At 36.7% G+C, this 20,352-nt stretch overlaps 1 protein-coding gene across 1 annotated transcript in view; it reads right to left on the reverse strand.

The window, feature by feature from the left end:
- LOC136884109 (mucin-5AC) overlaps positions 1–20,352 on the reverse strand; it is an 81,009-nt gene that overhangs the window by 19,243 nt on the left and 41,414 nt on the right. The window contains exons 6-7 of the mRNA XM_067156148.2: positions 18,066–18,276; positions 3,107–4,014 (exon numbers count right to left, since the gene is read on the reverse strand). Of these exons, the coding sequence (XP_067012249.2) occupies positions 3,107–4,014; positions 18,066–18,276 (1,119 nt within the window). The remainder of the gene's footprint in view (positions 1–3,106; positions 4,015–18,065; positions 18,277–20,352) is intronic.

The raw sequence follows: 20,352 nt of genomic DNA on the forward strand, positions 1-20,352 counted from the left end.
ATCAAATAGGCTTAAAACTAGTGTGAAAAATAAACATGAAATGTTACAACATGGCTAAGAGAAAAACACACAATCGTGTTGAAACAGAGGATAAAAACAGAAAGTACAATACAGAGCTGGTAGTGAAATAATTAAAATCATTAGGATATAATTGCTACCAGTCAGTCAATCAGAAATGTTCAAACATTAAACAAGAGTGAAAATATATAAGAGTGTTCATCATGGCTAAGTGAAAAAAAACACGTAATCGTGTTGCCAGAGGTTAAAAGCATAAGGTACAACACAGAGCTGGCAGTGTAATAATCAAACTCATTGCTACCAGTCGGTTAATAAGAATGCTCATACAAAACAAAAAATATGATTATATTCTTTTGAATGAAGAAATAATTAAATCTCGCTCTTGTATATATACGTGAGTTGGGCAAGAGAAATCACATATTGTAGCAGACATGGAGTAGTAACACTTCAAACAGGATTGATCACGCCTGAAGCCGCTTATAAGGTAGAGGCCAATATCCACTTCATCCAAAACAATGGTTAAAGCTGAATAAGAGGTGTCTTCATTTTTACTCGGAGTTCAAGATCAAACCGGAAAAATAAGATGCAAAGTGCGTGTACTGAAGTCTCTTATGTTAGATAAGCGTTGACTGGAGACATTAGCTGTTCGAGGGGATCTGTTAAACGTATGCCCGTTGCTGCGTGTGTTGTATCTGTGTGCTTGCTTAGGCTAAGACTTATCTCGGCTGATGATGCTTACGACAGTTAAGCGAAACATGTCCCATCTTACAACGCCTGTTGTAATGTTTATTTCCTGAATATAAGGAAAGATAAGTATTGGAAAGGTGGTGTTAACTATTATTCTACCGGGCGAGTTGGCCGTGCTCGTAGAGGCGCGCGGCTGTGAGCTTGCATCCGGGAGATAGTAGGTTCGAATCCCACTATCGGCAGCCCTGAAGATGGTTTTCCGTGGTTTCCCATTTTCACACCAGGCAAATGCTGGGGCTGTACCTTAATTAAGGCCACGGCCGCTTCCTTCCAACTCCTAGGCCTTTCCTCTCCCATCGTCGCCATAAGACCTATCTGTGTCGGTGCGACGTAAAGCCCCTAGCAAAAAAAAAAAAAACTATTATTCTTGTTTTAATGTTCACAATGTTATATGGTAGATTGATGAATCGAGTTAAACTGAATTGATCGCACAGCGGTATATGAAATAAGATTAAACTATGATTAATGGTAGGATAATTTATAAATATTTGGCACAATTTCTCAGTTGATATATTAATGGAATATTTAATGAGAGGTTTATTTGGCCTGTTTATGATTGCCAGTGTTGCAAATGAGTTAACATAGCAATGATGAATAAATATTTTAAATTTTAACGATATTTTAAGGGTATGGCAACAATTATTAGCCTAATAAGGAAATTTATTGAATATCTCGGCTCTCATAAGTCAAGAATGTCAACAACAAGAAGAGCCAACATGAAATTTTCCCCATAATGAATAAAAATAAAGATAAAAACCTTGTGTAGGGACAACCCAAAGATCAATTATGAATTAACTTGGAAGCTAATCAATTTGTGAGCATTTAATTTTCAATAGGCAAGTTGTTCACTTAGTAAAACTTTAACTTTTCGTTAGTTGAGTTGAATTACGAGTTTGGAAGTTGTGTGATGATATTGAGTAAAGCGACTTTTGGCATTAATGAATGTGTTAGCAGAAGAGACCCCATTTCAGCTATGTTATCAATAGAAAGCAATGTAAATATGTGGTGATTGATTATTAAGCATCCTTTTTCTTTTCGCTACAGATTATAATTTAATGTCATTTTTATCCGGATTAGCATCCTAATAAACTAGTGTAAGAACTATTTTGAATTATTATTTTTTGAAAATAGGATTAGATACGTAGCAATAAGGTATTATAGTAATGGATGGTAGGAATTAATTCACATTGTATGTCGAGAGGAGACGTCCACCGGCAGAGTTTGGTTAATGAGTAATATTTAGAGGACGTGCCTATATTCTTCTTCGGAACCTGCGATATACTAACATATTAATGGCGAGATGAATTTCTTAACCTGAGATGCTACCGGGACTTTATCTATATGCCTACTTGGATGCAAGGGTGGGTTGACTACGTATTAACACTTCATATTCATGACTTTTCTTAACATGATTTTTAAAAAAAACTTTGGTTAAATTTTTCTGTTTATACTTTTTGCAATTCGCATAGGACAGAGATTTAAGCTTTAGTTAACTTCCCTTGTACCCAAAACTATTACTATTGAATTTCTTTCAAAAATATACATCGCCCTTTGCCATCTCCAGTTGGGATACATCATATTATAAAAGAGACATGCTTGTATATTGAGTACCAGCTGTGCGACTGGGAACGTGTGAACCTGCAGCAAATGCTGTCTGATACAGTGAAAATAGAGTCCGCTCTCATCTACTAGAATCGCAAGTTGGATTATTATTATTATTTCAGAAGATAACTGTCCAATGTATGAATTAACATGTCTGATTTCATGACAGTTTGAACTTTTCTGCTAGTCACAGAAATTGCTACAGTTTCATTTAAACTAATGAAGTTGGTTTTGGTAACTCAGTTATTAATAATCATATGGAAAAATGTAGCACATGTAGTCCCTTAACACCATTTAAGAACATCTTAACATAATGTTGATATCTTCAATGGATTAAGTTATTTTTGTGATTAAGGTGATTAACATTATGATACATACCTTTCAATAGCAAATTATATGTACAATACGAGTACAATGCGTTCATATTTTCATAATGAAAGAGTTTTAGTTGTAAAAATTATAATTTATCTCAATACCATTACGATAAATGTTGAGTAAAAAAAACAAAAAAAAAACACCTCTTTCTCAAAGATAGCTGTTTGGTAACTAAGTATCATTGACAGAAATGTAAGTGGTATCATGAGTCAAATTGTGCCAAAACAAAATGAACTTAAGGGCCTTACGTTTTGTAACCAAATTTCATGATTTTTAAAAAATGCAATGCATGTAAACTCATGAAAACATATATTTTAAAGATGTGAAACATAATAACCTACAAGATACAGAGAATGAGTGGAACTCACCTGACGGTAAGGATGAGGAGCTGGCTGCAGTCGTCTCTCAGCTTCTGGTCTTGGGGACGTTCCCGCTGCTGCTGTATTACTTGAGGGGACACGGCTTCGTTCAGCAGGTACAGGTCTAGGTGAGCTATGCGAGGCAGAGGCTGTTGTAGATGTTTCTGAAGTAGAAGAGCTTCTTCGTCTTCTCCTCAGGAGCAATCCAGCATTAGAAGTTTCCATGGGACCAATCCCGTGGGATGAACTATTTCTTGAAATACTAGGCGACATTACCACTGTAGTTACAGTCGTCGTTGTCGATGCTGAGTTGGAAATATTTCCTTCGTTGTGTAACATTCTAGATGTTGTCGCAGGTGATACCGCTGATGTAGGGGCAATACTTACAGCTGACTGATCAGTAACACTCGGTGATTGGGTAGGAAAGAAAACGCATTCGTAATGAGCATTACTGCTTGTGTTGGTAATATCTACAAGGGAACTGCTATTAATTGCACGGAGATTAGTCCTGCCATTTTCAACCCTCCTAATGTTGGTACTATTTGAGGCACTACTCACAACAACGACAGACTGGTTCTGAAGCTGCCTGTCAGAATTTCTAGCAGGTGTAACTGGTGGTGTATAATACACATCAGGCATATCTCCCTCACCATGTGGAGACCATGGATCCAGTGGTTCTGAGCGCCTGTTCTCCTGCAGCGAGGGTAAGGCATCTTCAATGAAACTAAAATTGAAGACTCCCTGGGGTTCTAATGGGAGAGCTGAATGCGGGATGTGATGATTAGAACTTACTTCGATCACAGTAATGTTATCACTGGGATCTGAATTGCTAGGACAAGGAGGCGTCATCAAAGCAAGGCTGTAGGATGGGGAATCTGGTACAGAAGCTGCACGGCTTAATACTTGGCGGGGCCTGAAACAAAAATATATACACATCATTTGAAAAAACACTTTCTGGTTGAACAGATTTCAATGAGCAATCTTCCATGTTAAAGCAAACAATTTGAACGTTCTTGAAAAAAAAAAAACATAGTTTTTACAGGACTGTTTACTGTACTACATAATTTCCCTAAGTTTTCTACTAGGTACCATCCAGTAGCTCGTATTATCACTACTAGCGCTATGATCGGATAATCACCAGCTTCAAGCAGTAACGTGTTAGCACGAGACAGCAGTATGAAGTTACTACAAACCATGGCTTGAAGCTTCGAGATTACAAACTTAGAGAACAGCGTTCCTTTTATAAAATGTAATTAACGTATCAATATACATACAACCATGCCTGCTAGTGGTTGTCCCTGCAGACACAGCCAATCCTATACAGAGTCATCTGAAAGAAATAAGCCCAGAGTATTTCAACAGCAAAAATAACAACTATTAATTCACAAAGTCCATCTGCAGGTTTGCCCAGGTATCTTGGAACTATAATATTTTTTGCAACATTTACTGCAAAAACCACTAGTATTACCATATTTATTATTTACATTTTATAGCCTTCATTGGAACACTCTAGCCAACTTTATACAAAGAATTTTTCAGTTTCCTGTCCGCCCACTACTTCTTCATTCTCTTTGATCTTATCCTTCTTTCTTCATCAGAAATCACCCTTCCGCTTGTCTGTTTGTTGATTCTGATTTGCAGTCTGGTTTGCTTGTCTGTGAGTTTCTTGATTTTGTCGGTTTTGTTTCTTAGGTCTTCCACTGTAATTTGTAGTTCATCCATATCTTCCTTGATTTCTGTAATCCACTTAATGTTGCGCTTACTATTCCATAATTTTTCTATTATTCTCCTGATAATCCTGTTCTCTGGTGTCCTGATTAGATGTCCAAAAAATGAAATGCATTTCTTCCTGATTGTGCTCATTACTGGTTCTATTTCCTTGTAGACTGTTTCATTAAGGGGCCCATAGACGTGCAGTATTATTGTGCAAAATGGATTGTACCATATATCTTTAGCTGCCCACAGACATACAATATTACTGCACAACAATCGGGTTTGTGCAATAAATAGAATCGTGTGGAGATAAACATTGATGGTTGTGCAATATATTGTGCAAAGCGGTCATAGACGTACAATATGCGTGGCAATATATATTCAGTCCATGCCGGTACTTTGTTTGGTGAACACTCTTTTCTGTATCACGAAGCCACTCCACTTCCTTCCGGAAGTTTGTGCGCAGAGAAGTGATTTTTTAAAAATAACTTCTTGCTTGTCGGCGTTTGAGTATTTTTCGCGATATTTCTCAATAAGAACCGCGTTCTGTTCATCCTTTTTAACGTGATTGCTATAATCTTTGCTCTTTACGTCCCATAGAGCCGGAAGGCCATGGTATACTTCGATAAACTCCAAAATAAACCTTTTCACCACCTGTTTGTCTGCCATCACGATACGTTCTCCCCCACTTGTTGATACCAGCTGGCGGGAGGACGGGATATTGCACAATACTGCCAACACACGGCACAGTATTTTGCGATTCAGGCGATATATTTCAAACTTTTTTGATTTCATACAATATATAGCACAACCCTTCAATATTAAACACACACTATCAATTATATTGCACAAACCCCGATATTGGGCAATAATATTGCATGTCTATGGGCCCCTTTAAAAGCTACTCTCCAGTGTCCATCTTTTCGGTATGATTTGTTGATGCACATTCTAATGATTCTTCTCTCTATCTGGAGTATTTTGTCTATTTGTGCAGTGTTAGTTGTTTTGAAGATGGTTTCGCTTGCGTATGTTATTTCTGGTTGAGTGACTGTTTTGTAGCGTTTTAATTTTGTTGCTATTGATCGGTCCTTTTTTGTTGTATGTATACTTGGTGATATATTGTGCTCTGGGGAATTTATTTATTCTGTTATGCCATGTTGGCTTTTCATTGAGGTTATATGTTATGATTTCTCCCAGATATTTAAATTTATCTACAATTATGATTTCTTGGTTTCCTATGGCAACTTTGTTTATGAGTGGTGGGTCAGTAAACATGATTACTGTCTTTTCAAAAGATATTCCAAGACCAATTTTCTGTGCTTTTTCCTATAGTGATATAACTTGTTGTCTGGTTTCCTGAATATTGTTGGACAAGAGAGCAAGATCATCGGCAAAACCTAGACAATTGAAACTTACGTTGTCTTTGGGTCTTCCAATTCGGATGTTCTTTGGGTTACTTTTGTACCATTCCTCATTATATATTCCACGGCACAGTTGAACAGCAGTGGTGACAGGCAATCTCCTTGTCTTAAGCCTGTTTTTATGATGAATGGAATAAGAGAATTCCCCTTTGAACTTGACTCTTGATTTAGTGTTGGTTAAGGTGAGTTCAATCTATTTGATTAAATTTGGATGGAGCCCGAAATTTCTTAAAATTTTCAACATTGAAGGTCTGTGGATACAGTCGTAAGCTTTTTTAATTCGTCGCCATAAGACCTATCTGTGTCGGTGCGACGTAAAGCCCCTAGCAAAAAAAAAAAAAAAGCTTTTTTAAAGTCCACGAAGGTTATTGCAAGAGGTTTGTTTTGCTTCTTGTAATAAGCTATGGCTAATTTTAAAGTGATGATTTGTTCTGCACAGCTTCTCCAAGGTCTGAAGCCTCCTTGGTATTCACCTAACTCTTCCTCTAGTTGCTCTCTGATCCTCCTGTATAGGATTCTGGAGAAAATCTTGTATGTGCAGTCTAAGAGAGAGATACCTCTGTAATTATCTGGATTGCTTTTATCTCCTTTTTTGTGGAGTGGGTGGATTATGGCTGTAGTCCAATGTTCGGGGAACTTCTCTGTTATCCAGATTTTTGTTAGGGCCATGTGTAAGGATGTTCAAACTGTACCACTGACATATTTCCACATTTCTGCGAAAACTTTATCTTCGTAATCTATAATCTTCATTTCCGTATTGACGAACTACACAATTAGAAATAGGAAAGGATTTCCACCTATCAATACTTGTTTATTGCACTTATTATGCTACAGGACCGGTTTCGACCCTTTACATAAGTATTAATGGTTATGAATTTCATGTTTTTGGTCCGTATTGAACTGAGAATAATATATAACTAATAATAATAACAACGTAAACGTTTCCACCTTTTCAATAATAAAATATATTCACAAAATTATAAATTACACGGTACTAGTTTCGACCCATCTAGGGGTCATCATCAGCCGTATTGGAGCAAAGATCACTTAGAATTTCGCCAAAAGTGATCTTTGCTCCAATACGGCTGATGATGACCCCTAGATGGGTCGAAACTAGTACCGTGTAATTTATAATTTTGTGAATATATTTTAGTATTGAAAAGGTGGAAACTTTTACGTTGTTATTATTATTACTTATATATTATCCTTTACATAAGGTCATCCTCACCTGAACCATGCATATATATCTATGTGATGAAGCTATGATTAAGATAGTATTGTCAAAGGAATGTCATACGATAATAAACATTAGGTCACATCCAAATGGGCATATCGTAACATGAACTGGCATATATGTCATTATGTACAACAGTGCATTGTATGTCTAAAATAGTATGTTTAAGATCTTAAAATTAGTTGATAAAACATATCTCACTTAAAACTAACTTATATATATGTACAAGATGAATATAATATATGGGAGCACTTCATGCACATGAACGTTCGTGTCTTGCTTGTTGGTTGACTCCCGTGTTCAAGTCTTATTTACACAGTTGTACACTCAGCTGCTGTTCCTGGAGTTTAAATGATATGGTTTGCTTGTAAAATTGTATAAGTAAAAGATTTTGTCTTCATGTATGTACATAGAGTAAAACACTTTCCAGTTTTAAAAAGGTGCCAAGCGTATGGTTAAAATTAGGCTAAAATATGTTCAGCTCTGCTGTGTGTGTTGCCGTATGTTAAAATCAAATCATGTTGTCCTGTGACGTCCATAAAATTTGAGTGACATTGGGTTCAAAACAGTGGCTCCTTTCCCATTTGTAGCTGTGCAGTGATGTTATATTTATTGTTGTTGGTGTGGCTGAGATGTGTTTGATATGCGAGCTTGTTGTGTACTACTTCGTGTTCGTGTTCGTGTCTTGCTTGTTGGTTGACTTCCGTGTTCAAGTCTTATTTACACAGTTGTACACTCAGCTGCTGTTCCTGGAGTTTAAATGATATGGTTTTTCCATCCTCACTTTTCAGCATTAACGTGGGAGGGGCAAATTTTTTTACTTGTCTCCCAAACATTTTGTAAAAGTCTCTGGAATTGGTTTTGTGGTAGTTTTCTTCTATTGAGTTGATTAGATCTTTCTGTGATTGTCTCTTGGTTTGCCTGATAATTTGTGTGAGCTTTTTTTTTTTTTATATTTTTGAGGTTGGTTGCACTTCATTCTGTTTTGTGTATTTGAAATGTTAACCATGCCTGATGTCTTTCTTCATAATTTTGTCACATTCTGAGGTCCACCAGGCATATCTTTTACGTGTGTTCAATGGGGCTAAATTTTCAGCTTGTTGCCTGAGAATTGGAACCAATTCTTCTAAGTTATCTGTCAGTTTTATGTTTTGTGAGACTTCTCTATATTTATCATTCCTAATTAATTGGTGTGGATCAAAGTTCCTCTTTCGTTTATTGCATTTTGACTATGTAATGATCTGAACCTATATCTATTCCTCCTAATACTTTAACATTGTAGATTTCTCTGTGGAAGGTTTTGTCCATAAATACGTGATCCAGTTGCCATTCCCCTTTTCTCCAATCAGAATGTTTCCAAGTTTTAAGTTTGTTGGGCCTCCTTTTGAAGTAGGTGGACTTTGAGAGTTTAGTTTGTGTTCTCTGCAGAGTTCAACAAGTCTTTGACCATTCTTATTTGTATGTTTATGTGGAGCCCATTTCCCAATGATATCTCTGTATTTCTTTTCTCTTCAGTTTTGGGCACTGAATTCCCCTAATAGGATCTTAACGTTGTTAATATTTATTTGGTTTACAGTTTGGTCAAGGAGATCCCAAAACTTTTCCACTTCTTTCCTAGTCTTTGTTAGAAAATTCTTTTCATTAGTATGGGCGTGGGCATTTATGATGGTATAAATTTTGTTGGATGCTTTTAAATTCAAAGTTGCAATTCTAGGTGAGATGGCTTGAAAATCAATTATCGAATCCATTATTTTCACATTGACTATAAACCCAGTTCCTAATTGGGGACATTGTTTCATAACCTTTAGTCCAGGTTTCCCGTTGTAAATTCTGTAGCCTTGAGATTCAAATGGTTCTTCTGAAGTATTTCTCATCTCCTGGAGTCCTGCTACTAAAATTTTCTGTTTATCTAATTTGTCCGTCAAGTTCTTTAGTTTTCCTGCTTCAAGTAGAGAATTAATATTATAAGTTGCAATGTATTTGATCTGATCTTGTTTGATCCTGTTCTTATGTGTTGGCATAGGAATGGGTGATTGCCAACGCTCCGACTCGTTGACGCCTTCAAGGTGGCTACCCAGCGAATCCGATGTAGCCTTCTCTTGCTTTCTTGAACAGGACGGTGGAATTTGTTTCCTAAAAGACCTTTCCATGGTTGACTTTCGAAGGTAGTTACCCTTGGGTTAACCTCCTATTAATGAAGCATCTTGTAAAATGCTGGGCACTCATAGTGTAAAGGTGTCCACGGTCTTTACTGTTTACATCGCTAAACTACAGTTCTTTGCCCATATCGCCTGTGCCAATTACACTAGTCAGACTGGTGTCCCAATTTAGGAGTATATTTCTATTCTAAGCTGTTATTTCAACATAATTGTAAGTGTAATCGACCATTAAGCCACATTTTTTTAAAATATCATGTCCCAACACAATCAACAATAATTACAAATCTAAAACTTATGTCACATCCCTCTGATACGCTTTCTTGCTTTTCCTTATCAATTTCTTTCTTCACCTTTTTCCTTTCTTGTATTTCTTTTTTTATTTTGTCTGTCCACAACCGTGTCTCCTTTCCCTTAACCTTTGCTTTTCTTTTCCTGCATACCTCAATTGCGGCTTCCACAAATGTCTGTCTTAAATTGTTCCACTCTTCTTCTCCACTTCGTATTTCCGTGTTAGGCAACTTCCTTTTTATACAATCTTGGAATGCCATTCTTTTATCCTCCTCCTCCTCCAATTCCCAAATCCTGATCTTTGGTTTCTTCAATACAATTTTAGGGTTTTTTACTTGTTTTAATTCCACAATTAATAATCTATGATCACCCTTCATACTTTCACTGTGGATTATCTTTGTATTCATGACGTATCTTGGCCATTCTCGGTCTGTTATTATAAAATTGATGAGTGTTCCATACTGTCCATCCCAACTATACCGGATGATCTTACGGCTATTCCTCTTCATAAACCATGTGTTCTTTATTATCAGGTTATTTCTGATACAAAAGTCCAACAGTTTCTCTCCATCTTTATTTCTATCGCCATACCCATGTGGGCCCAGATCATTCTCATATCCCATTCTATCAGTTCCTGCATGAGCATTCAGATCTCCCATTATCATGATCCCCTCTCCAATAATACGTGTTTCCAGTTCATTGAGGAACTCTTCTTTTTATTCCACGCTACATCCTGTCTGTGGAGCATACACCTGTACTATCTTCAGTAGTTCCTTGTTTACATGTATGTGCATTATTATAATTATTTCATTTACATACTCAACTTCAGCTAATGGTTCAACATTCTGATTTACTACAAATCCCACTCCATTTCTTTTCTCTTTACTGTTACCCATCCAGTACGAGACCTTCTCCTAATTTTCCCCAGAGAAGATGGGTTGCCTCATCCACCATCTTCGCCATTCCGAAGGTCTCCTTCTCTGCCTAAGATGGTGTTAAGGTCTTCACCTGTAACCCTGGGCATGGGTTCCACGTTATACCTCGTGAGACCGGGTCCCTTGTCCGAACTTAGCTCTCCTTCACACCGGCCTACTGATGTGGAGGATACCCACCCCTGCAATGTGGATGTGCCAGACAAGAATTACAAGAATTACTATGCGAGTGTAAATATGCAAATAATGTAATTATTGTATATATTAGCTTAGTAGGTCTGTGAAGCAACTAATGTACATGGGGCTTGCCCTCTTTCACTAGACCATCCATAAAATCTGTATGTTTTGAGGTAAACAATAATAACACCATCCATAAAATCTGTATGTTTTGAGGTAAACAATAACAACAACAACAACAACAAAAATGTTAATAATAATCGAGATAAAATGGCTCAAGCATATACCGCATCATTTTGGTTAAGAAATGTCAGGAAATGGAGCAATGGGTGTCGTGTAATGGTGGTTATGCCATTTGTCACGACATAATTTCTTCGGAGATGACTGTAAACAGGAACCTCGAACACATTAGAAGGGAGTGAAGGTGATTTGCTCCGGCAAGATGCAAGTGGTAATGGCAGCAGGAGTTTTTCCAGCAGTAGCGACGACGATACAAAGGAAAGGAATTTCTTCTACTTTGCCGGTTTGCTACTACATACAGATGTGGTGTGTGTGAAAGAGAGCTGGCGTCATCATAGTGTGATGTCGTGTGATTTTGGCAAGCCTGGACTGGCTAGATGAAATCAGGGACTCACTGCAAGCATGTGAACGGTCAAACACTGGGCACAACTTGTGTAGAGACTGGAGAGTTCTAACCATGAGCTGCATTGCGTGGACGCTTTATATCTCAGGGAGCTCTAAAAGCTGAACTATTAAACCCAGAGAACCTTATATACTGTACAAGAACACTTTAAACGGAAAAAATATTCGTACTGTATAACTTAATGCAACTGACCAGAGGATCAAGAATACCACACGTCTTCGGTGGGAAAAGTTATTGTGCAGGAACTTCTTAACAGAGTTTTTTTTTTTTTTACATCGCACCAACACAGATAGGTTTTATGGCGACAATGGGATAGGAAAGGCCTAGGAGTAGGAAGGAAGCGACCATGGCCTTAATTAAGATACAGCCCCAGCATTTGCCTGATTTGAAAACCACAGGAAATCACAGAAAACCATCTTCAGTGCGGCTGACAGTGGGGTTTGAACCCACTATCTCCTGGATGCAAGCTTACAGCTGCGCGCCCCTAACAGCACAGCTAACTCGCCCAGTAACAGAGTTTTTTTTAAAGTGTCTTAATTACACAAGTAAATATGGTATTCTTACAGAAATACAGGCTTAACCCATTGAACTGCAATTTTTCTTGAAAATAAATATACATTGATTGCAATTTAATCTGACTTAAAAGAGATCACTTTTGCTACAGCAAGTTAACACACTGAAACACAGTTCACATTCTAACAATAGTTCAACACAGTGTGGTAGATCTTAAAACACTCATATACATGCAGTGCCACCTTACACTTATCACATTCATAGCGGGATTCACCCCTGTTCTTTCCCTTGTGATTTTTTCCTCTGCAGACATAGCAGACCTCACAAGAAAAGCCACAGTGAGAAGATGAAGACATTTTGGGAGAAGGAAAAGTCAACGACATCAGCTAAATAAGTTCAATTGCGCTCATTAGTTGGGCATAAGGAAATAATAATAATAATAATAATAATAATAATAATAATAATAATAATAAATACAAGACTGACAAACCGGATCAATACCTTCTTTCAGCAGAAGAAAAACTATGGGGCTTGGAAAACTGAACTCTGTGGTAGCAAGAAGATTACACCACATATTATTTGGTACATTGTCTGTTTGTGTACACGTTAGTTTTCTAGGTTATGCACACGCCCACCTGCGTTCCCGTCTTCATTTTCCTCAATAATGTCATCTAATTCTACGGAATTACTACTGCTAACGTCACTTGAAGGTAATTCGGTATCACTTTCATCGGAAAAACCGTCACTGACATCGCTTTCCTCCAAAAAACGTAATATTCGAGCTTCATCCGACTCGGCCATGACGTTGACTTTACCTTCACTAAAGCTTTACGCGGCAATTTACTCTATCGTATTTAGACACTTTGGCGGCGAAATACGTGGCTGAAGGGCAAAGATAGCTGAAATACGATTACCAACATCTCGTAGACATGTTGGGATTGCAAAGAAATATCGATATGTATCCTTGGAAACCTCAACAAAGCAGTAAAGAGGCTGGACGGAAATTTCCGTCATTGCATTTATGGCAATCCGCGGACAATGACGGAAATTTCCGTCATTGCAAGGCAATGGGTTAAAAGAAAGCACGTAATTGGACCATGTTCTGCCAGGAAGTAAAGGATGGAATACCTCAACGATGAAATATCCTACTGAGAACAGGTAACAAAAATTTAACTTTCCTTCTAAGCATTGCTGAAAATGGATTGAAAATATTCCAGAAATGAAGTGTAATAGGGCAGTTCAAGAGCAATATACTGGGTAAATTTTTAATGATTTATATATGAGATGCCAAAGGAACTTCCGTCAGGTAAAAAGGAAGAGATGTGTATGGGGATCATCCATCTGTCCTACCCGACAGTATTGTCTGGTCAAATAAGCCAGAAGGTAAGATGATACGTGCAGACAGAGCCTTATTACAATGATAATGGAGATGATGCTTCTTTGGATGGGCCAAACTTAGCTTTCCACTGTTGCTCAATAGCCCTTCCACTGATTATGAAGGTAGGTTAGTATTTGTACAAAGATTATACAGAGTTTACCAGGGATCACTAGACTGGAAAATATAACAGGAAAAGATCATATTTTCCTCGTGTTCATGAACAATCCAAGGACAGGGCAATGACTAAGCTACTATCTTGTGAGTTAGCCTCGCTTCCTATATATGCGGGACAAACTTTTCCCCTTACTATCGCTCTTACTGTCCTGCCCTCATGTGAATTCACCTTGGACAAAATAATGAGGAAATAAACATGGGACCAGGAGCACAAGTATTCGTCAAAATGCCACAAAAGAATAATTCCAACTTAAATTCGAAGTTCATTAGTGTCTGTAGACAACATGAATGACTGTGGAGAACTGATTGTACTAATTATAGGAAAAAACAATGTCACAACAACACAATCGGAAAAATTACAGAAGGTCCCTATTAGATTTAGATTGAAGTGAAGAAGAGGATCAAAAGCCTCAGATTGACGCACTTGACCCAAGAAACCAGCCTGTAGCTAGTAAGTAAAAAATACCGAGGTTCAAACTTTTCAAAACTTTCTGTCGACAGCCTCATAAACATTTTGCAGTATTCTCATGCCACTAATAATAAAACAGACGATCCTAATGAAGACCCGTATGCCATTGATTTTCATATCCACAGTCTTTTCTTATTTTTCATTCATTCACTTCCTATTATATCTAACACTGCTTCGTACAAGGTAAGTAACTTTCCTTAGTTTCCTTGGATCTGTTCTGACGATGTATGAACATTGAATTATAAGTCTTTATTCATTCCTCCTATTCAATACAACAATTCCAACCTCTGTGAGGGGGGTCAAATGTTCAAAAATTATACATATTTCGACCCTTATTTGTGGGACATCTTCAGTGAATTTTTAGCTTGAAAGTACAAGTGTTTCACTTAACACTGTACCTAACTATAACTTTTGCACACAGTATAAAAAGTTCTTAGCTAATGATATATTACACATTTAAGCTCAAGCTGGTGTAATTGAAAAAGTTTATATACATTCTTTGTGTAAGGATAAGTAGTAAAGAACCAAATTTTCTTATGAAGTCTTAATTTTTTTTTAAAACTGTGGAGAAGTGAGTCTAGAGTTAAGTTTTTTAGTACATTAAAAAACATGTATTCAACTATTATACATGCGGGATAGATATCATCATCATCATCATCATTTCCCAACTTCAGTTTCCCGGGTGTGGTGTACAAGCACTCACCATCTCCTTCTGGCTTCATACATCTTCTGATCCAGTACATCCTCCCTTTTGTATCCTCTCTCCTCTACATCTGATCTTACAGTCTCTATCCAACGTTTTCTTGGTCTTCCCTGTGGTCTTCTTCCTACGAGATTAAGGTTGAAATATTTTCTGGCAGGTCTTTCCCTGTTCATTCTCATTATGTGCCCATACCACTGAAGTCTGCATTTCTTTATGACACTGATAACAGAAACCTCAATACCAGCTACTTTCCTAATCACTTCATTTCTGATCTTGTCCTTTCTGGTTGTTTGGTTCATGGTTCTAATGAATCTCAATTCAGCTGCTTGGATTCTACTGAAGTCTTTGTTTAGTAGGGTACATGTCTCTAAACCATACGTGAGGATTGGTACGAAGTAAGTGTGGTACATCATTGTTTTCGCTTTCTGTGGTATTTTGCAGTCCGAGAGAAGATTTCTGGCTTGACTGTAGAAGTTCGATGCTTTCTGTGTCCTGCTGGGTATTTCCTGCCTAACAGTGTTGTCTTTCGAGATTGTGCTTCCGAGGTACTTGAAGTGGGAAGCTGATTCGATTTTTGCTCCTTCCAGAAATATATTTGAGCTTGTTCCTTGCGGGATAGACGTGGCTCTAAAATTCCGAGAATATATTCTCTTGTCTTATTATTAAGTATTATAATAGCGAAGAACCAACACAATACCTAGAGTATGACCTTCATTCAAAAAATAAAACACCATTAGAAACAGTTATACCACCAGATTACAATGAAGTGTTGAAAGCCATCGATTCACTGAAAAATTACAAAGCTTCAGGGGAGAATCAACTAACTGCAGAAATATGGAAGAATGCTAATACACAAACCATCCAGAATTTACATATATACCTCGTAGACATTTGGAATACTGAAAAAATGCCCGAAGAGTGGAATATGGCGATAATACAGCCTTTACATAAAAGAGGTGATAGATCAGATCCCAACAATTATCGGGGGATATCATTGCTGGATATCACTTACAAAAAAAATTTCAAAGTTATTATACATGAGAATTCAAGAACAACTTGACTGTGAACTTGCAGAATACCAAGGAGGCTTTTGTCCAGGGAGAAGTTGTCCAGATCAAATTATCAGTTTAAAGTGGATTATGAAGCATCATAGGGTTAGAAACAAAAAGTTAGTTATCACTTTTGTTGATTTTTAAAAAGGCGTATGATAGTATCCATCGTGAGTCATTATTGAAGATCTTAAAAGAATTTGGTTTACATCCAAAACTTATTCGCCTTATTGGAATTACCCTTAAGAACACTAAATCTGAAGTCAGATTTAGAAATGAACTCTCAAAACCATTTGACATTAATACTGGACTTCGACAGGGAGATAGACTCTCACCATTATTGTTTAATTGTGTGTTGGAAAAAATCATGCAGGAATTGAATAAGATGTGTCAACCTAACAAGATTGGCAGAAAAATAAGACTCAATTGTTTAGCATTCGCTGATGATCTTGCACTACTTGCTAATGATATGGAAGAAGCTAAATTGCAAATAGAAGAACTTGATAACATAGCAAGAAAAGTTGGATTGCAAATTTCATATGAAACAGAAATAATGCCAACCTTCCCTGTTACAGCACCAACCATTACCTTAGTCAATATCAAACAAATTCAAATTGTGAATAAGTTTAAATATCTTGGTGAAATTATAACTTGGAACTCCAATGAGAAATCATCAATAGAAAGCAGAACATTTAAGGTAAAAAAAGCACAACGAATTACATGGCCAACGTACAAGAAAAAAATCTCTTTCAATAAGTGCTAAACTTCAACATTACTGTTCCATCATTAAACCTGAAGCAACTTATGCTTGTGAAACACTATTTAAATTGAACACCAAAGCAACAACTGATACACTGCAAAAGGTTGACAGAAGGATACTCAGAACAATCATTAATAAAAAACATCAGGTAGATGGACAATGGAGATTTAGAAGAACTGAATATTACAATGAAGCAAATTGAAAATAGAGAAGAAAAAAGGATTCTCAAGAACAAACAAATAAGATTGTCATTAAAAACAGTACAACACAAACAACATGCCATATCTGATGAAGAAAGGGCAACCAGGTCAGGCAGAATGAAGAGGTTTTGGGAAAGGAAGAAGATGATGCAAGCTAAATCTTCAGTTAATTCTTTGATAACATAAATGTATTTGGGTTTGGTTTAAGCGCTCCAATGCGGGCATAAATAAATAAATGAATGAATGAATGAATAAATAAATAAATAAATAAATAAATAAATAAATGAATAAATGAATGAATGAATAAATAAATAAATAAATAAATGAATGAATAAATAAATAAATAAATAAATAAATAAATAAATAAATAAATAAATAAATAAATAAATAAATAAATAAATAAATAAATAAATAAATAAATAAATAAAGTATTAAGGATTATTTGCATACAAAAAAGAAGAATAAGCCTCTAACATAATTCATTTTATATGCAAGATAAGAGAACATCTTAAAATTCAGAACCACGTCTATCCCACATGTATAATACTTAAATACATAATGTTTTTTCCATGTACTAAAAAATGTATATATTTTTAACAATCAAATCTTTTTACTGAAATGTAGACTCACTTCTTCACAGTTTGTTTTTAAATTAAGACTTTACAAGACAATTTAGTTCTATATTACTTATCCTAACATGAAGAATGAATATAAACTTCTTCAATTACACCAGCTGGAGCTTAAATATGTAATATAACATTACCTAAGAACTTTTTATATTGTGTCCAAAACTTCTAATTAGGTACAATGTTAAGTGAAACACTTGTACTTTTAAGCTAAAAATTCACTGGAGATGACCCTCAAATAAGGGTCGAAACATGTAATGATTTTTGAACATTTGACCCCTTCATGGAGGTTTGAATTGTATTGAATAGGAGGATTGAATAAAGACTCATAATTGTATAATTCAGTACTGTCAATATGGATATGAAGCTAATATTATGTATGAATATTGTCCTGTGCTGTCCTGACCTATCCTCCGCAACTGAGCTGTTCACGGAACACAGGACAGTGGAGTATTGTCCCATCCTGCACACTATCTTTACACTGTATACAAAACAGATTTCTTTACTGAGACAAACATACAGTACCTGGTATAAACAGGTGGTTCAGACTGAGTGATGTACAAAGATGTAGCAGCTGAAGTTCTAACTTGATGACCGGCATTATCATACACTGTTGGTTGAGAGGGCTGGGAGCTATCATCAGATGACGAGGATGGCGATGATGATGATGATGACGAGGAGGGTGATTCCGCATTGTTAGTAACTTCAACTGAGCTGCCAGAACTAGAGCTGCCGTCTGCAACAAACAAAAAACTCAAGTGAATATAGATGTATAAGCCATTAAAATATTGCAGAGTTTTATTAAGTGTGATTATTTACCTACTGACACTTGTGAAATCATAAACTGCAGTAGACACACTCAAAAGTAGCTAAGATTGTCTAAATGAGTTTATTCTTCGTACATATTTCTATTCCTTTCTTTGGTCCCTGTCTTTAATGTACATCTATCCATCATATATACTGTATACTATAATGCCATCATCTTCTTCCTCTTCTTCTTCTTCTTTTACGTCCTCATTGGATCACTTTAGTCAATAAAATTCTGATCACCTTCTTTGATAAGTTTTCCTTACGAATTACCCAGTAGCTTTATGTCGCACCGACACAAGTAGGTCTTATGGCGACGATGGGATAGGAAAGGCCTAGGAGTTGGAAGGAAGTGGCCGTGGCCTTAATTAAGGTACACCCCAGCATTTGCCTGGTGTGAAAATGAGAAACCATGGAAAACCATCTTCAGGGCTGTCGACAGTGGCATTCAAACCCACTATCTCCCGGATGCAAGCTCACATCCGCGCGCCTCTAACCGCACGGCCAACTTGGCCGGTAATTATTGTTTTAAGAGGATGTACAACTAGGCAACCATCCTCTATATAGCACTCTGCCTTGTTTCATTGATCCACAGCACATACCAAATATATATTCTCTAGTATGTTCTCCACACCATCGAAATGTGGTGCTAGAAAAGGATGTTACGAATATCATGGGCAACCATGTGAAAAAATTATTCTGTCATCCAAGAAGTTAGAATACAAGACAATCTATGCCAAGTTGTGGACCAGAGAATCCTCCAATTCCTTGGTCACATTATGGGAAGAAAGGGTGACAACCTGGAAAAATCAATTGCCCATGCAAAAGTTTATGGCAAAACGTCATGAGGACGGGTCGCGAAATGATGAGTTGAGATCAAATTAGAGAGATCACTATGAAATATCAAACTCTAAAACATTATTATCCCAGACAAGTAGAGCTAAAAGCTCATAATCTTGCAATGACGTGGAAAAATGCTGTCCAGAAGGTGTAAGATCGTACAGAATGGCATCAACTTATGATAAAAACAACCAAATCCTTGGGTCATAATTCTTGATATTAAGCCTTGAGGGAAACTACTAGAGAGTGAGTGAGTTTGTTCTTGAGATATATTAGATCTTCTTCAAGTTTCATGGTGCACACATTATATATTCCAAAATATAAAGATTTCTTTTCTCCCCCCCCCCCCCCCCCCCCCTTCTCAGTTCTGCTTCTTTGTAGACAGTTTTTGTTGCTAAGTCGAGCACTGGCCTTCTCCAAAATTCGTGAAGCTTACCGATTCTGAGGGATATAATAGAAACACAGTTAGAGGAAGAACAATATGGCTTTAGACCGAATAGATCAACAATAGACTTGATATTTACAGTGTGAACAATAATGGAAAAACATCTGGAAAGGAACAAGGAAATCATTTTCATATTTTTGGATTTGGAAAACGCTTACGATACAGTTAAGAGAAAACATGTATGGGAATGCCTACTGAAAAGGAATGTACCAAAATCATTAATTAACAAGATAAAAATGTTGTGTCATGAGAGAGAAAGCAGTGTACAAGTGGGGAGTGGTGACTCTGAAACATTTTATACAAAAAAAGGTCTCAAGTAAGAAAGTGCACTGTTGCCATTATTGTTTATTATATTGATGGATGAAATCATAAAACGTGTAAAACAGAGTATATGAAGTGAATGCTTTGGTATTTGCAGATGATGTGGTGATTTGGGAAAAGGGAGAAAAAGAAGTATAAAAGAGACTGGACATTTGGAATGAAAATCTGAAGGAGTCTGGAATGGTAATTAGTAAAAAGAAAACTGTAATCATGCACTGTGGAAAAGAGAAAAAGAGAAGCCAAGTGAACATAGACGGAGAATGGTTAGAGAATGTAGAACAGTTTACGTCTCTGGGCAACATTATTAATGGAAGTAATGAAATCAACCCTGAAATTAATAACAGACTACCGTATAATCCCGAATACCACCCGCACTTATTTCTTCAAAATACCGATTCT

The sequence above is a fragment of the Anabrus simplex genome, chromosome 12 (assembly GCF_040414725.1).
Source record: "Anabrus simplex isolate iqAnaSimp1 chromosome 12, ASM4041472v1, whole genome shotgun sequence".
Classification (NCBI taxonomy): Eukaryota; Metazoa; Arthropoda; class Insecta; order Orthoptera; family Tettigoniidae; genus Anabrus; species Anabrus simplex.